This window comes from Camelina sativa, chromosome 11, assembly GCF_030686135.1.
Source record: "Camelina sativa cultivar CO46 ecotype springtype chromosome 11, ASM3068613v1".
Classification (NCBI taxonomy): Eukaryota; Viridiplantae; Streptophyta; class Magnoliopsida; order Brassicales; family Brassicaceae; genus Camelina; species Camelina sativa.
The window spans coordinates 7095138-7110655 of NC_141890.1; the positions used below are offsets into that span (position 1 = coordinate 7095138).

The 15518-nt window shown below is 38.6% G+C and overlaps 6 protein-coding genes across 7 annotated transcripts; 3 read left to right on the forward strand and 3 right to left on the reverse strand.

Moving 5' to 3' along the window:
• Positions 1 to 54: 54 nt before the first annotated feature.
• LOC104722259 (protein HOMOLOG OF MAMMALIAN LYST-INTERACTING PROTEIN 5) lies at positions 55 to 3155 on the forward strand. Its single transcript, XM_010440399.3, has 6 exons — positions 55 to 360; positions 509 to 609; positions 1016 to 1125; positions 1675 to 1750; positions 1870 to 2013; positions 2289 to 3155. Exons 1-6 carry the CDS (start codon positions 267 to 269, stop codon positions 3021 to 3023), a joined length of 1260 nt encoding a protein of 419 aa, XP_010438701.1. The 5' UTR covers positions 55 to 266; the 3' UTR covers positions 3024 to 3155.
• Positions 3156 to 3440: 285 nt separating this feature from the next.
• Positions 3441 to 5411, forward strand: LOC104722260 (peroxygenase 1). The gene is made up of 6 exons (XM_010440401.3): positions 3441 to 3771; positions 4133 to 4282; positions 4376 to 4461; positions 4600 to 4694; positions 4769 to 4894; positions 5010 to 5411. Exons 1-6 carry the CDS (start codon positions 3450 to 3452, stop codon positions 5170 to 5172), a joined length of 942 nt encoding a protein of 313 aa, XP_010438703.2. The 5' UTR covers positions 3441 to 3449; the 3' UTR covers positions 5173 to 5411.
• Positions 5412 to 5657: 246 nt separating this feature from the next.
• LOC104722261 (uncharacterized) lies at positions 5658 to 6463 on the reverse strand. The gene has a single exon (XM_010440402.3). The coding sequence runs from the start codon at positions 6461 to 6463 to the stop codon at positions 5768 to 5770; it is 696 nt and encodes a 231-aa protein (XP_010438704.1). The 3' UTR covers positions 5658 to 5767.
• Positions 5852 to 9033, forward strand: LOC104722262 (serine/threonine-protein phosphatase PP-X isozyme 1). The gene is made up of 8 exons (XM_010440403.3): positions 5852 to 7028; positions 7376 to 7528; positions 7640 to 7702; positions 7786 to 7871; positions 7968 to 8043; positions 8128 to 8396; positions 8494 to 8572; positions 8656 to 9033. Exons 1-8 carry the CDS (start codon positions 6888 to 6890, stop codon positions 8704 to 8706), a joined length of 918 nt encoding a protein of 305 aa, XP_010438705.1. The 5' UTR covers positions 5852 to 6887; the 3' UTR covers positions 8707 to 9033.
• A 105-nt stretch (positions 9034 to 9138) lies between these two features.
• Positions 9139 to 10629, reverse strand: LOC104722263 (V-type proton ATPase subunit e2). 2 transcript variants are annotated; one of them, XM_010440404.3, is made up of 4 exons: positions 10495 to 10629; positions 10272 to 10397; positions 9852 to 9899; positions 9139 to 9465 (listed from the first exon to the last, which is right to left on the reverse strand). In XM_010440404.3, the coding sequence occupies exons 2-4, from the start codon at positions 10367 to 10369 to the stop codon at positions 9399 to 9401; spliced, it is 213 nt and encodes a 70-aa protein (XP_010438706.1). In that variant the 5' UTR covers positions 10370 to 10397; positions 10495 to 10629; the 3' UTR covers positions 9139 to 9398. The 2 variants fall into 2 exon arrangements, with proteins under 2 accessions (XP_010438706.1, XP_010438707.1); XM_010440405.3 differs by having other exon boundaries at positions 10272 to 10408; positions 10495 to 10619.
• Positions 10630 to 10823: 194 nt separating this feature from the next.
• Positions 10824 to 14897, reverse strand: LOC104722264 (DNA topoisomerase 1 alpha-like). Its single transcript, XM_087473975.1, has 14 exons — positions 14043 to 14897; positions 13751 to 13921; positions 13464 to 13532; positions 13322 to 13381; positions 13090 to 13184; positions 12842 to 12995; positions 12618 to 12743; positions 12442 to 12522; positions 12233 to 12323; positions 12009 to 12142; positions 11681 to 11839; positions 11471 to 11574; positions 11203 to 11371; positions 10824 to 11097 (listed from the first exon to the last, which is right to left on the reverse strand). The coding sequence occupies exons 1-14, from the start codon at positions 14871 to 14873 to the stop codon at positions 11029 to 11031; spliced, it is 2313 nt and encodes a 770-aa protein (XP_087330101.1). The 5' UTR covers positions 14874 to 14897; the 3' UTR covers positions 10824 to 11028.
• Positions 14898 to 15518: the final 621 nt, after the last annotated feature.

Sequence of the window (15518 nt, forward strand, 5' to 3'; positions counted from 1 at the left end):
GGGCAAAATCATAATATACTTATAAAATAGTTTGGGTGTAAATTTAACAAATTTATAATGGTTGTGAAGAGATGTAAATATTAGAGAACTTCGAGGGGTTTTCCAAAAAGGTTTGAGGACTTCATTACGACGCCGTTTCTAGTTTGCAATCCGAATCAGGGATTTTGTCCCAATCAGAAGCGCGTTAGTATCAGGAAAATTTCTTCAACTGTCCTCATTAAGACATTAATCGGAGAAAAGCTACGAAGCTCGAGAAGAGAGAATCTATGTCGAACGCAAACGAACCAGCGAGGACTCTTCTGCCTTACCTGCAACGAGCTGACGAGTTGCAGAAGCATGAACCACTTGTTGCTTATTACTGTGCGTTGCGTTTTTTTTCTTTCTTATTTACTTAGCATAAACCTAGATGATGGTCGAGTTCTGCGATTGATTTTATGATCTATCTGTTCTTAGTTTTGGTGGGTTTTGTGTTTTTGTAATCGCAATTTATTTGGGTGTGGGTGATTAGGTCGGCTATATGCCATGGAGCGAGGATTGAAGATTCCGCAGAGCGAGAGAACTAAGACCACCAATTCGATTCTCATGTCCCTCATTAATCAACTCGAAAAGGTTTCTCCTTTAACTTTCTTAATTCTGATTTATTTCATCTGTCTAATCTTAGGATTTAAGGATTAATTCTTAGTAATTTTCATCATCTCATTGATTTTATTATATCTTTATATGTTGTCACAAGCCTGGGAGAGTTTATTTATGTTTTCTGTTTGCTAAGGAGGCTTTAAGTCTAAACTTAGCATAGGTTGGTTCATGTTATTGGGAAAACGCATGTGAAGCAAGAACACTTATGGTGAAATAGTTTAGTCTTGGATTTATAACCAGCTATGATGATCCACCTTATCAATTATCATATGTGTTCTTATCTTTAGTGTAACGTCTATGTGATCATATTTTTGACAAGATTTTATGAGTCAATTTCTTGACTGGTTTCAGTTTTTTTTGGTGATGCTTTTGTGTACAGGATAAGAAATCATTGAATCTGTCCCCAGATGACAATATGCATGTGGAGGGGTTTGCACTAAGTGTCTTTGCAAAGGCGGACAAGCAGGATCGTGCTGGAAGAGCCGACTTGTAAGTTTTTTTGGCTTTCTTATTTCTGATTTTCATATTGAATGGCAATTTGACAATGGTTAGTCTCTACTAATGTTAGCGCTACCGTCAACACTATTTCAATGAGTCGAATTAGATTCATTCTCTGTCTAGTATTATTGTATTTGTCAATACTGGAAATAGCTAGCATTCAAGTACATACATATATTATAAGTACGCAAATCCGGCAGACATATCGTTAGGCGATACTGTCCTCTAGAATCGTTTGATGATGACTTCTAAGTTATAGTAATAAATATATTTATTGAGTTCCAATATATATAGAATGTAAGATCACCAATCAAGTAATTAACTGAATGCATCCAAGGCTTATCACGACCTATTATCTTCTGGCGGTTCTGCTTTTGTGAATTACCTGTATCTCCAGCCTTGACGTGTTGTTCATTTATGGTTTGATATTAGTTCAATTAGTTTCCACTATTTTAGTAGTGTTAACACCTGCATTCATGGGACTCCTTTACAGAAGCTTGTGATGGATTTCCCAAATTAATTTTGTTGTTTTTGTGACAGGGGCACTGCCAAAACCTTTTATGCTGCAAGCATCTTCTTTGAAATTCTGAGTCAGTTTGGCGCGGTACCTCCTGATGTGAGTTTCTACTTTTTATATTCACTTTACAGTTAACATCTCAAATCAAAACCTCGCACCTTAATAGGCAGCTGTGTTAGATGATTGATATATTTATATGTAATGACTCCCACTGACAGATCGAACAGAAACAGAAGTATGCTGTTTGGAAGGCTGCTGACATAAGGAAAGCCATTAAAGAAGGAAGGAAGCCCACTCCAGGTGACCCTGTTGATAATGAAGATGATTTATCCATCCCATCAAGCGGTCCTAGTGGCTCCTATGTAAGTTTCTCTTCTTCGCAATTTTATGGTTTTGGAATATCTGAATATTGGCCTACCGTGTATTATGTCCCATAAATCAAAGAACTTGTATCAGCTGATCATATCATCTAGCTAGAGACACACAAATCTGCACCCACCTGTCTACTTCTAGATCTTTGCTTTATCAACTGTCGTAACACTATGATAGAACATGATTTTTCTTAGAGAACTTTTAAGATATGAACATCTGCATCAACTTAATTTATTTATCATTTGTGTATGTTAATTATCTACAGGATCTCGATGCCAGTGCTTCCAACATAACAAATCATCATAAAACAGAGCCTAATCCATCCCATGATTTTAATGATGATTCTAGCCATCATCACTTCCCTGAAGTACCACAACACCCTCTACCTCCCAGGTTTCATGACACTCCTAACAACGATTATCCCACAGATGTGCCGCCTCCACCACCGTCTTCTTACCCTTCCAACGATCACCTTCCTCCTCCCTCTGGACCATCAGACTCCCCTTACCAGCATCCTTACAACCATCAACCATATCACCAAGACCCGCCACAACACATGCCGCCACCACAAAACTACCCATCTCATGAGACTTCTCCAAATTCTCTCCCTAATTTCCAATCATATCCTAGTTTTAGTGAAAGCAGCCTCCCATCCACTTCTCCGCACTACCCCTCTCACTACCAAAACCCAGAACCTTACTGTTCTTCACCGCATTCTGCACCTGCTCCTTCTTCCACAAGCTTCTCATCTGCTCCTCCTCCTCCGCCTTACTCATCAAGCGGGCGTATCAATGTTGCTCCGGTGCTAGATCCTGCACCGAGACCAGCTCAGAAGTACCATTACGAGAGCAGCTACCAACCAGGGCCTGAGAAGGTTGCAGAAGCACACAAGGCTGCTAGATTCGCTGTGGGAGCTTTGGCTTTCGATGAAGTCTCGACTGCTGTGGAGCATCTGAAGAAGTCACTCGACTTGCTAACAAATCCATCAGCCGGCCATTGAGATTTATATTTAATCTATGAAACTTGGGGTTAACGTGTGTGCGTGTGTTTGGTTATTAACTCTTCAGGCTCAGACTTCGTGTACAAAAGAAATTGTGTGAAGTTTTCGTAATACATTATGAACTTTTCTCTACAACTTCGTATATATACTAGTACTAGCACAAAACTGTAAATGATGGAGTTCCAATGAGCAGAGCTCGAAAAATTGAATATTTTCTTTTGTTTCTCTTCGTAGAGAGCGAGTATGGAACACGTACTCAAGTAGCGAGTGGTGTTAGAACTCGAAGTTGGGCCTTTATAAAAAGAACACAAAGGCCCAATACATTGTTTGCGTTGAGATTTGTAATCTCAGATTACTACTGATTTTAGCGGGCAGACAAGAAAAGAAAGAGTGATGAAACATGGAAGCAAACGTGTCGTCAGAGTCATGTCAAGTGTAAGACAGAGGAAGAGAGAAGAGAGGTGCGTCAAGGACAAGAAAAGAGATGTCAATCGCTGCTTTCATCGGCGCGTGCATGTTCGCCACGCACATCAATCAAACCAATTCTTATTATTACCACCTCATTACTCTTTCAAAACATTCCCACATATACATTGCACTCAGTCTAGACAGAGAGAGATAGAGAGAAAGATGGGTACGAAAACGGAAATGATGGAGAGAGACGCAATGGCTACGGTGGCTCCTTACGCGCCGGTCACTTACCATCGCCGTGCTCGTGTTGACTTGGATGATAGACTTCCTAAACCTTGTAACACCTTTTTTCTTTACTTCCATTTCTATCCTTAATTGTTGTCAATACACATATACATAGGCATATACAGATTATAGACGTAGATATTTGATATATGGTTGAACTAAAGAAAACCTTTTGGATATAATTAAGGACTTACCAACCCTCAAAACTTTTGAATGCAATTCATGTGTATCTATATGCATGTATTTGATGTTCGTGATCTTTTATAAAATAGGTGTCGCTCAATAAATTATATAGACATCTGTAAATTTTAAATTGATACGTATATCTGATGGTAATTAATGTAATGTATCATGTCGAAATGTGGGTGTGTACATAAGTAAATGTATTATGTATTTATATATGACATGCGTAGATATGCCACGAGCATTACAAGCACCAGACAGAGAACATCCGTACGGAACCCCAGGCCATAAGAATTACGGACTTAGTGTTCTCCAGCAACATGTCGCCTTCTTCGATATCGATGATAATGGCATCATCTACCCATGGGAGACCTACTCTGGTATATGTCTATACATATAGTTTATATAGATATTTCAATCTCATCTTTCTCGTTAGTATATATATAAAAATTTGATTCCAACATTGTGATTAGGACTACGAATGCTTGGTTTCAATATCATTGGGTCGCTTATAATTGCTGCTGTTATCAACTTGGCCCTTAGCTATGCTACTCTTCCGGTAACACCTCTCATCCTCATTCGAAATATATCACAAATCTTTAATGATTGTACTCTACACTCGGAAATATATGTGATCGATTAGCCTAGAGATCGATGTTCTTTTATATAGTGTTTGTCTTCACTCTTGATCATGCAGGGATGGTTACCTTCACCTTTCTTCCCTATATACATACACAACATACACAAGTCGAAACATGGAAGTGACTCGCAAACATATGACAATGAAGGAAGGTAGTGACCATTCTTTTGAAAAAGAATTGGTTAGTTGATAGAAAATATGATGTTTGATGCATATGGTTTATCAGGTTTATGCCGGTGAATCTTGAGTTGATATTTAGCAAATATGCAAAAACCTTGCCAGACAAGTTGAGTCTTGGGGAACTATGGGACATGACAGAAGGAAATCGTGATGCTTGGGACATTTTCGGATGGTACAATTGTTCCTTTTTTCACCGGTTAATTAGTTTATCGAATGAATGTAGTAAACTAGAGCATTAATGTGGATGTAGTTCTAATGTTTGGGTCTACATTTGTTATATGTATTAGGATTGCTGGCAAAGTGGAATGGGGACTGTTGTACTTGCTAGCGAGGGATGAAGAAGGGTTTTTGTCAAAAGAAGCAATTAGGCGGTGTTTCGATGGCAGCTTGTTCGAGTACTGTGCCAAGATCTACGCTGGTATCAATGAAGACAAGACAGCATACTACTAGATGTATCCTTAAAATTAAGTAATTGATCAAAGCTACTTTAGGCTAATAATCGATCGATGTGAAGCTTAAGCCTTTTGTTAAGAGATCTTTGTTTGTTCTTTTTCCAAATCTGTATGTTTAAGTATACGTTGCAGCTTATACAGAAGCTTGTGTGTTTTGTTGCGTTAGTCTCTGTTAGTCTGTTTGTACCTTGTATCAACCTTTTTTTTTCAATTTAAAAGCAATATATACAACCAAAACTGTATTGAGCTCTACAGAGATTGGAGCCGACACACCGACACAGTTGCATGTAACCCCACTAAACTCTTCTAAAGTTGTTTGATAGTTCTTTACTTGTTTCCGAAGCGCCAAGATTCCTAAGAAACTTTTAGATCAGAACCCAACTTCAAAGAGAAGATAGAGAAAGCTTTCACTGATCTTTGAATTCGCAAGAAACATTGCCAGCTTCCATCAACTGTGTTGCTTCTTGAGGTATACAAAACAAGTACACAAAGCTTCACCATTTGATCTATTGAAACTCTTGCACAAATACACACATCATCAAGTATTGGTTCATCGCAACCAAAGGAGAACGAGGCAAAGATAAAAACACCTCTCATGTAGGAGAGTCTTGAACTTTGAAAAGTATACTAGTCCTTTTGGATCCTTCTAGAGTTACATTGGCAACATCAACAACCTTAGAATTAGTAAACAACTTAGAAACGTCTCTAACTTCGTCTCCACCACATTCATCAACCGCAACAACACAAAACCCTCCACCTCTCACCGTCCTCTCCATCTCCTCCACGAACCGCCACGGGAACAGAGCTTCATCAAGATGCGCCGTGAATGCAAAATCAAAAACACCGTCGAAAAACGGAAGGTTATGAGGATCAGCTCTTTTCACAATCGGAACCGAATCGACCAACTCAACCGCAGTCACATCAACTAATCCGATCTGAGAAAGAGCCATCGGAGCGTGGCCTGCGCCGGCGGATAGACAGAGAGCTTTGGTTTGATTCTGAAGGAATCCGAGATCGCGAAACCGAAGGAAGTAATCGGAGAAGGAAGAGAGACGCGATTTCCAAGCTTTAGATGACCAGGTTCTAGCGTTCTTCTTGTGGAGAGGAAGATGCTGACGTGGCGATGAATCGCAGGTGGATCTCGGGAAATGCGTATGAGGTTTCGCCGGAGCTTCTGGTGACATACAAGTCTTCGGCGTCTGGAGAATCATAATCACCATTATCAATGTTCCGATGCTTAAGAACGCGAGTGATACTTTGTTCAGCATCTTCTCGACGTTTCTCTCCATTGTCGTCCGTCGCCGATCATCAACCCAGTCTCCGATCGAATTGCGACTTTGCCGTTATCTCTTCACTGATGTAAAACGTGAATAGGCCCAACTTAGGCCCATAAAGAGGGGTTGGATTAGAATATTAATTTTAAGAAATTGAGGGCGAGTGTACAATTTAATAAAAGTAGTGGGGTGGTTTTAAATATAATCTAAAGCATAAGGAGGGAAATAAGAATAACTCACTCCTCCGGAGAGGAAGCAAAGAACTCTCTCTCCTGGGGAAGAAGGCGACGAACTAACCAACAATTCGAGAGTAGTGAATTTTTCAGTGAAGAGGGTTTGATCGATTTCTTCTGATTTCATCGGAGTAAGGATCGTTTCCGGTGGCTGAAGAGGAATTAGAAGGAAGAAGAGAAGAGGGGAGGAGAAGAGAGGTTGAAAAATGTCAGACCTAGATCGGCAGATAGAGCAGCTGAAGCGATGCGAACCATTGATCGAATCGGAGGTGAAGGCCCTTTGCCTCAAAGCCATGGAAATTCTTGTTGAAGAGAGTAATGTTCAAAGAGTTGATGCCCCTGTCACTGTAAGTTCTTGCTTTCTCGATCTGGGATTCGGAATTAATCTCTCAATTAACTAGAAAGAATTGGTTTGATTGTATCTTGGAAGTAGTATTACGAGCTTGTAATCAAGAAACTTGAAGAACTTGGGGCGCGGGTGATTTTGGGTCTTTGAAATTTTGGTTCGTAATGTTTTGTCAAATGGTAGTCATTCGTAGGATCCAGTGAACGACTTTTTATGTTTTTGTTTCCCTTTGTTACAAGTAGAAAGATTTCAAGGGCAGTGAAGTTACAGCGTTGAGAAGTAGATACCATTGATGTGTTTACGATTTGCAAGAAATGCTAATCCTTGGGAATTTTTGTCTTGGAATAGTTATGTGGTGACATCCATGGGCAGTTCTATGACATGATGGAGCTTTTCAAAGTTGGGGGTGATTGCCCTAAGACCAACTATTTGTTTATGGGAGATTTTGTTGATCGTGGATATTATTCAGTTGAGACATTTCTACTTCTACTCGCACTCAAGGTATAACTCTTAGGACTGTGTTTTACTTTGTTGTGGACCTGTGGTTTATGTGATTCTGTTTTTAAGTCGGTTTTTAGAATCACTTAAGTGGGTTGCTTTGATATACTTTAGGTTAGATATCCAGACCGCATAACTCTCATCAGAGGAAACCACGAAAGCAGGCAGATCACACAGGTGAGTGCAGTCTCATTGAAATTTTCGATTTTATGTGTTTAACTGTATGTATTCAGACTATTCACACAGTCTGCTTTTAGTAGGTTTATGGATTTTATGATGAGTGTCTGCGTAAATATGGCTCTGTGAATGTCTGGAAATACTGCACTGACATCTTTGACTACATGAGGTACTCACAGCAGCATTCTACTCTATTTGTGTTAGGTTTTTTGGTTCTCTTTGGAATGAACTGACTCCTTAATCTCTTTTTTGCTATGTACAAAAGTCTTTCAGCTGTTGTTGAGAACAAGATATTCTGTGTTCATGGTGGTCTCTCTCCAGCTATTATGACTCTTGACCAGGTTAATTGAGAGTTCTCTTTACTGATATATTAAGAAATTTCCTCCTAGAATGAGTAAACTGACGAACCCATACATTTATGGCAGATCAGGACGATTGACCGGAAGCAAGAAGTTCCACATGATGGTGCCATGTGTGACCTCCTATGGTCTGATCCTGAAGATATTGTTGATGGCTGGGGATTGAGCCCTCGTGGTGCTGGGTTCCTTTTTGGTGGCAGTGTTGTCACGTCTTTTAACCACACAAACAACATAGACTACATAGCCCGAGCCCATCAACTAGTTATGGAGGGTTACAAATGGATGTTCGATAGCCAGATTGTGACAGTGTGGTCAGCCCCGAATTACTGTTACAGGTAAATAAAATTCTCAGAGCTGTCTGTTTCAGTCTTTGTTATCTTCTTTCCTTTTAGCTTGAGTTTTGCATTTACTCCTATTTCAACTATGCTCCAGATGTGGCAATGTGGCTTCGATTCTAGAGCTCGATGAGAATCTGAATAAAGAATTCCGTGTGTTTGATGCAGCCCAGCAGGTATGACCCTTTTAGTAATATGTTACTTCCCCGTCCTGGTTCCCGATGAGCAGATCAGTGGACTGACACATTTCTAAATGCAGGACTCGAGAGGGCCACCTGCCAAAAAACCTGCCCCTGATTACTTCCTGTAATGGGCAAAACTTCGAAAACCCTATTCCCAAAATAGAACTAGCATGGATTCAACACCGTTGAAGAGGAAGAGAAGTACAATTCGTTCAGTGTTTAGGTCGCAGTGCAGAAGAATATACACTACAATTGTTTCAGGGGAGTTCTACTTAGTTCACAAGGACTGGTCGAACTGGGTTTGTCTAAAAAAGATACTGTTGTTTCCGGTTTTGGTGTAACTGTAGGCCAAAGAGTGTGTTTGTGCAATGGTAGTTAAGAGAGTGATTTTTTCCTGATTCAAGTTTGTACGTTCTTAGGAGATATATAAAGACCTGAAGCAGTTTTGGAGCTCACAATTACTTCAATAGAATTTCACAGGGAACCATTAGGACAATATGACAGGCATGTCAGTTAACGCTTGATAGGAACTTGGCAAGAACAGTAAGAAAATCTATCTATCTGGCGAATATTCTTCCAAATATTTATTTCATCAACAATACACTCATTCTCTAGTATAGTCTTTGAGTATATGAAGACTGTTTCACGAATTGAATGAGAGACAAAAGATTTAAGAGTAAAGAGGGAAAAGTTTAGTTGTTCCACACCGCGATAAAAATTACAAAGGGGAAAACAAATATGTTTGAAGAAGATACAGAAAGAGCAGCGGGGCTCTTACTCAAATTTGTGCATTGGTTTCCTAGTTTGAGTAGATTGTTTTCTACTCTACCTCGCTTAGGATAGGGACAATGAGAGGCTTCATCTGCGCAATGTATACAATTGCCCACCTGCCAATGCAAAGAAACAAAAACGATGCAATGATATAAGACAATGAATCAATGGCATATAAGGACACTTTCGCAGCAGATAGTAGAAAAACCAATAATGTTCGAGTTGTGAAACTTTCTCCTTAAGATAAGTCGAACAGATAAATGACTGATGTCCACCTAGAACTATCGAGATATTACATTGTTCTAACTTCTAACCACAAAAGAACAGGAAGTAGTGAAGCCTAGAAGGATCTATCTCTTGATGATTAATGTTGATCAAGGTTTGGCAAACAATAGCAAACAAGAGAGGCCGGATACAAAACAGAGAGGATGAACTATGAGACAAAATGCAAACCAGTTGCTAGCAAGGAAAGGAAAAAATAGTGCAACAAAGATAAACTTACATCATCCAACAGCAGACGGTGGCAGTGATGACCAAAGTAAGATGTAGCCTGTTTCATGAAAAACAAAAAAAAACACAAAGACTTGATATTTGCTCTAACGAAGAAGAATTATTATCAAATATCTATCTCCAAGCAAAGAAGTACGAAATTATTTAGAACAATGAATTGACAAGGCAAACAATAGTTATAAACCACATTTCTCCACCAGGAGAGTTAAATTAGAATTGTGAGTCTACTACTTGTTCACATATTGATCAAATTTTGAAAATTTAGGAGAGTCAGTAAACAGATTTGGTCTACCAATTATCGAATCTAAGCGCAAAGAGATAAAGAATGATTCAAGATACTCAACTGTTACCGGAAAACCTAACTGCAATCAATCAAACGAGAAGAAGCAAAAGATCACAAAATTAAACATACAGATTGGTGGAGGGGCCTTTGTTGAAGCAGATTCTAGTGCAGATTGAAGCAATGATGCCTACGACTGCGAATATTAGGGATGTTACCAGAAAAGCCATGTCTGGTCGTTCGTCCGGAGAGATAATCCTGAGATGTGACTGATTTTTAGGTTACATAAAAAATCAAATAGCGATCCGGGAGAATCCGATTGAAAAGAGAGAGAGAAGGTGTTCAGAGGTCTCACAGATTGAAATGAAGCTCCTCGAGGATGATGATCAAGGATCGTCTTCGTGCGCAGTGATCTCTCCTCTGTGTCTCTCAAATCCCAGATTTTGTCAGGGGCAATTTTGGCTTTTGCTATATCTATTTTACGTGACACATGTCCGTCGATTCTGTTAAAGTTAAAACCTTGAATTTTTTTACGCCAATTTTTACATTTATGCGTATTTTACTTTTTAGTTTTTACATGACTCTTTTCACTTTCTTTCTTTTTAGGCTGTTAGCAATTTCAAAAAGTAGTAAAATTCGTGATTTTATTCGTATAAACAAAAAGAAAAAGGTTGATCTCGAATAGAAAACATAAACTAAAGAAGATTTATTCAACTTCAGTTTTTCTATGAACGTTTTAATATTTTTTTGTTGCATAAACGACTTAATGTAATAGGAACATCAATTACAAACAATTATTTTACGTTTTTTTTTTTTTTTAATACGTATAATGTAGCCTCAAGCCTCTAGCCTGGTTGCTCTGTACGAGAAACTCTCAGCTGCTGCAGATTTAGAATGTGAAGTCAGGTTCTACGTCCATCGCCCACGCAAATTTCTCCAGAAGAGACTTGTTGAATATCTATATAAAATGAACCACCCATTAGAAAACTTTATAAGTAGACACTAGACTAGACAGACTCTCTGTTTTTTGTTAGATCAATTTTTTGTAAGTTTTGTTTTTTACCTTTTCAATGGGTACTTCATGGCGTTTGCACCAGGCTACCGTGATCCTAGGATCCATGTAATTGATCTTAGACGTCCCTAGCGCCACCGTTTTCAAATCCTCCTTTGTCTGCATGTCTCGTTCCATCTTCTCTATCTTCATCATCTGTTGAGCTATCTTCTTCTCCCACCTGAATGCCCATTTAACATCACACACAACCACATTTTTTAAGAGAGTGTCTTAATTTGTCTAGTAAGTGAGAAAGGAAGGTTTGTTTTTTTTATCTTACGCTTCTGGAGTTATGTTTCTCGTTTTCTTTCCATCTGAGCCTTCCAATGGAGCTTTTCCCTTTTTAGCCCTCTCCAGATTGGTTTTAAGTTCTTTTAGACCCTCCTGCATGTGTCAAAGATTAGATGATGCAAAATCAAGACAACTTTTCTTATAAGTTTCATATTTTGGTTATCACATATCTTGTATGTATACTCAGATTAATTTTTACCTTAAGGTCTTTTATTTTTCCAGCCAATCTCTCGACTTGTGCACCGTGAGACTTTGAAACTGTGCGCTGGTGATTACAAATGATGGCTACTTCCTTGTTTGCTTGCTGGTAAACTACTACTTTCTGCTTAACATCACCATCTCTGGTTTCTTGCCTCAACTGTTACAGCATCCAAACAGAACAAAACCGTCAAAATTGTAACACAAGACTACATGCAGGATATTACTTTAGAAGATATGCCTGAACTCACAGCTATCACGCTAAATTGATTTTACTTTATTAGTACAGATCAATTTAGAAGATATTAATATCGGTTTTTCAATCATACCATTGTATCCAGCGTGATGGATGCATTGTAAGTACGGAATACTTTAGCTGTGAGTTCAGGCATAAGCTCCTTAAGATAAGCATTCAGTTTGTGTGTGTCTAACTCATCAAAAAGATCGTCTGAATTGGATTTACCTGGATCATTTACAATTTAAACCAAGGATCAAGTTAAACCATGAGAAAATATTAAGTGTTTTAACACACAGAGTCAAGTCCATAACTCACCAGCCCGGAACTGTCCAATGGCTTTGTAAACAGCAGGTTTAACCTCCACCGTATTCACAAATTGGATTGAATCTTTACCAAGGAAGTCGAACTATATACACATTTGGAAAAAGACCAAAAGTTTGTGAGACTAACAACTCTGTCAAGATCAAGAGAAGATTTCATAGTATTGACTTAACAAGTGTGCTCTTCATATATGCAATTGATACCTTTAACTTATTTGGAGGAACACACTCCACATTTCCTACTTTTAATGTACAACAACCAACAGTGTCCGCCTCGTCATCACCCTACAAGAACACAAAAAAAGGGTATGAGAACTTCTTTCTTCATATATACTCGTAAACATTCACTTAGGAAAAAGAGAAGAATTTACATATATTACCTTCTCATTACCAGCTCTAAGTGCCAGTTTATCAATGAGATAGATAGCCACAGCTATCTGTCGCTTTGAAACATCCTTAGCAGTAAAATTTGTGGTGTACGATGCTCTTATATGGTCTATGTGGTCCTGAACTCAAAAACAAAAAGAATATGTAGCTAAGAAAAGAAAAGTGTGATAAACTAGCTAACTACAACCTTCCATCAAAATGAAAACTGAACTATTACCTTAAGCTTCCTGGCTTTCTCGTACTTCTTCTTGTCACTTTGGCCTTTCTGAGTACTGCTAGCTGACAATGAAACATACTTGAAACCTTGGTTTATAGGATCAGTCCAATAAGCTAGCCAGGTGACTGTGTCGTAATGAGTTACTCCTTTCCATCTGCAAATTAAATTAGTAGAAGCTAATTATTGTTAGTACGAGACTGACATTTCCCACTTACTATTTTCCCAAAGAAACCATGGAAGAATATAACCTTTCACCAGGGATGGGACATTCAGGGATAGGAGCATCTTTCCCAAGATTTAGAGTAACGTCACAAGGATGGATACGCTTTTTCAATTTTCCCATCTGCAAGAGATCAGGCCATAGACTTGTTAATGAAAGCATAACACGCCATAATTGCACTACCATTGAAGGCACCAAACCCAAAATGCAACTTGTTAATGAACTATGCATGCAGAAAAAACAAAACTGTAGCTAGCAACCTTGGGATGATCTCCTCGACCACGAAATAGCCCAGGAGGTTCGACATTGAAATTTCCAACCTGAAAGAGAGAAGAAAAATTGAACAAGCCTAATCCCAAAAGATAGAGAGAACATTTAATTACAAGCTATGGGGAAGCTTACCTTCTCTTTGACACCGTCCACCACAGCCCACATATATTTCTCCTCCTTCTGTCTCGAAGCCTTTTTCACCTGCAGAACATCAGTAAAGCTGTTACACCATGCAGTCATAAACAGAAAACATAGAAAGTTGTAACTGAATTCATCCAAGCAACAAAACAAATTCATCTAAGATCATAACCCTTGCAAAGAAAGTTATCCTAAAGCAATATTATGAATTAGTACCAAGTCATGAGAAAACCACATAATCAAAGGTGTAAGAATAACAAATATATTCTCTTTGAGTTTACCTTCTTCTGTTCCAAATGCCAATCATATATGGGGGTAAAGTCACAATCATCCAACTTCTGTATCACATGATTCTCGCCAAGTAGTTTCCGCCAATCATTCCAAAAGTTCTCCCTAAATTGAGGTCTACTATAATAGTTTGTCTCCCTCAACACAGCAAACATCGTTGCAACCTATCAGTTAAAAAGAATCAAATCATCAGCATAAATTAATGGAGATGTTCCTTTGGAGGATATATAAAATTCACATAAGAAAACACTCGAGATGAGATATAGACTAAGAACACGAGGTGACCTCTTCTTGCTCAGGAGATAAGTTTACTGGCGTCCCCTTATATAAAATCTTCACCCCATGAGGTTCATAAGGAGGTGGAAAAGTGACACCATTGTGTTCCAAGGTTGTCCATTTCTTTTTCCCATCGCCTGAAGGTAAGGATTTTGAAGACTTAGCATACTTAGAGTCCTTAATCACTTTCTTGGACTTTTTGCTCCTTGTCTTGGACGGAGGAGAAGCTTTTCTTGTTGTTTTGGACTTAGTAGCTGATGCCGTAGAACTCTGTTTTCCTACTTTAGGCTTTGCAGGTGGTTTCTTACTATTGGAGGAATTTGATGACTTGATTCTCTTGGCAATTGGAACATCATCGTCATCGTCAGTTTCATCTTCGTTGGTAGACAATTGTTTACCTTTCCTCTTATCACCTTGTTTTCCGGTTTTCAAAGAATCTTGTTTCATTGCAACTGACGTTGATGAAGATGATACCTTGAGCTTCTTCATGGAAGATTGATCTGCAGAACTACTCTTCTCCAGAAGCCTCTTGCCAGATACTTTTCCGGCTGCTCCTTCATTCTCAAGTGTGGAACTATTCTTTTCATCAGTAGAGTCTTGTTTACCATTCTTCTTTTGCAACCTTGACGCTATTGGAACTTCATCATCATCTGACTCATCTTCAACGATTTTACTTGGCCGCCTATTCAAAGGGGAATTCCTGAAAATCATAGAGCTTATAGGTCTAGCATCCTCAGAATCTTTATTATGATAACTTCTCCTGAACGCTATAGGCTTATCATCATCTTCATCGCTATACCCATCATGCCGAGCCTCCGTGGCCATACCCAATGAGTTCATGTTAACAAGTACTCCGACCAAACTTAACTTCTGATTAAGGAAATCCAAAAAAAAAACAAAAATAGCAAGTGTCAAAGCTTCCAAATAAAGCAAATTTTTTGACTATGACTATTGCGACGACTACTACAGAGCTTTTAAATAAAGCAAAACATAACCACCAGGGGCCAATGCAAACAGTTTTCATCATAGTGCTCATATATCACTAATGTATTATATTACATTACACAAACGTAAGCATCAAGGTAGCTGCTTATTCTACAAGAGTGTCTCCTACGTCTTCTATATACATACATTAATAAAAGATCTCAATTAAAAAATCTGGGCTATACAGAGACTTTTTAATAAATTTAATTTACTTCAACAGACACAGAAAATTGATAACAGTGTGCAATGGAAATAGAAAATCTCAAAATTCATACATGAAAAACCCTTATTTTTGTGTTAAAACATCACAATGGCGTGCTGAATCAAAATCAAATTGGGTTTGAAGCATTCTAACCTTACTCAAGAAACGATGAAGCCTAACCCTCCTTGTCTCTCTCTCTCTCTCTTCTCTCTTCTCTCCTGTAAGTTTTGTTGCTATCTCCTTGGCTTTAGATGCGAGGAACGCTGAGAGCCTAAGGCATGGAGAGACTCTTTCCCATA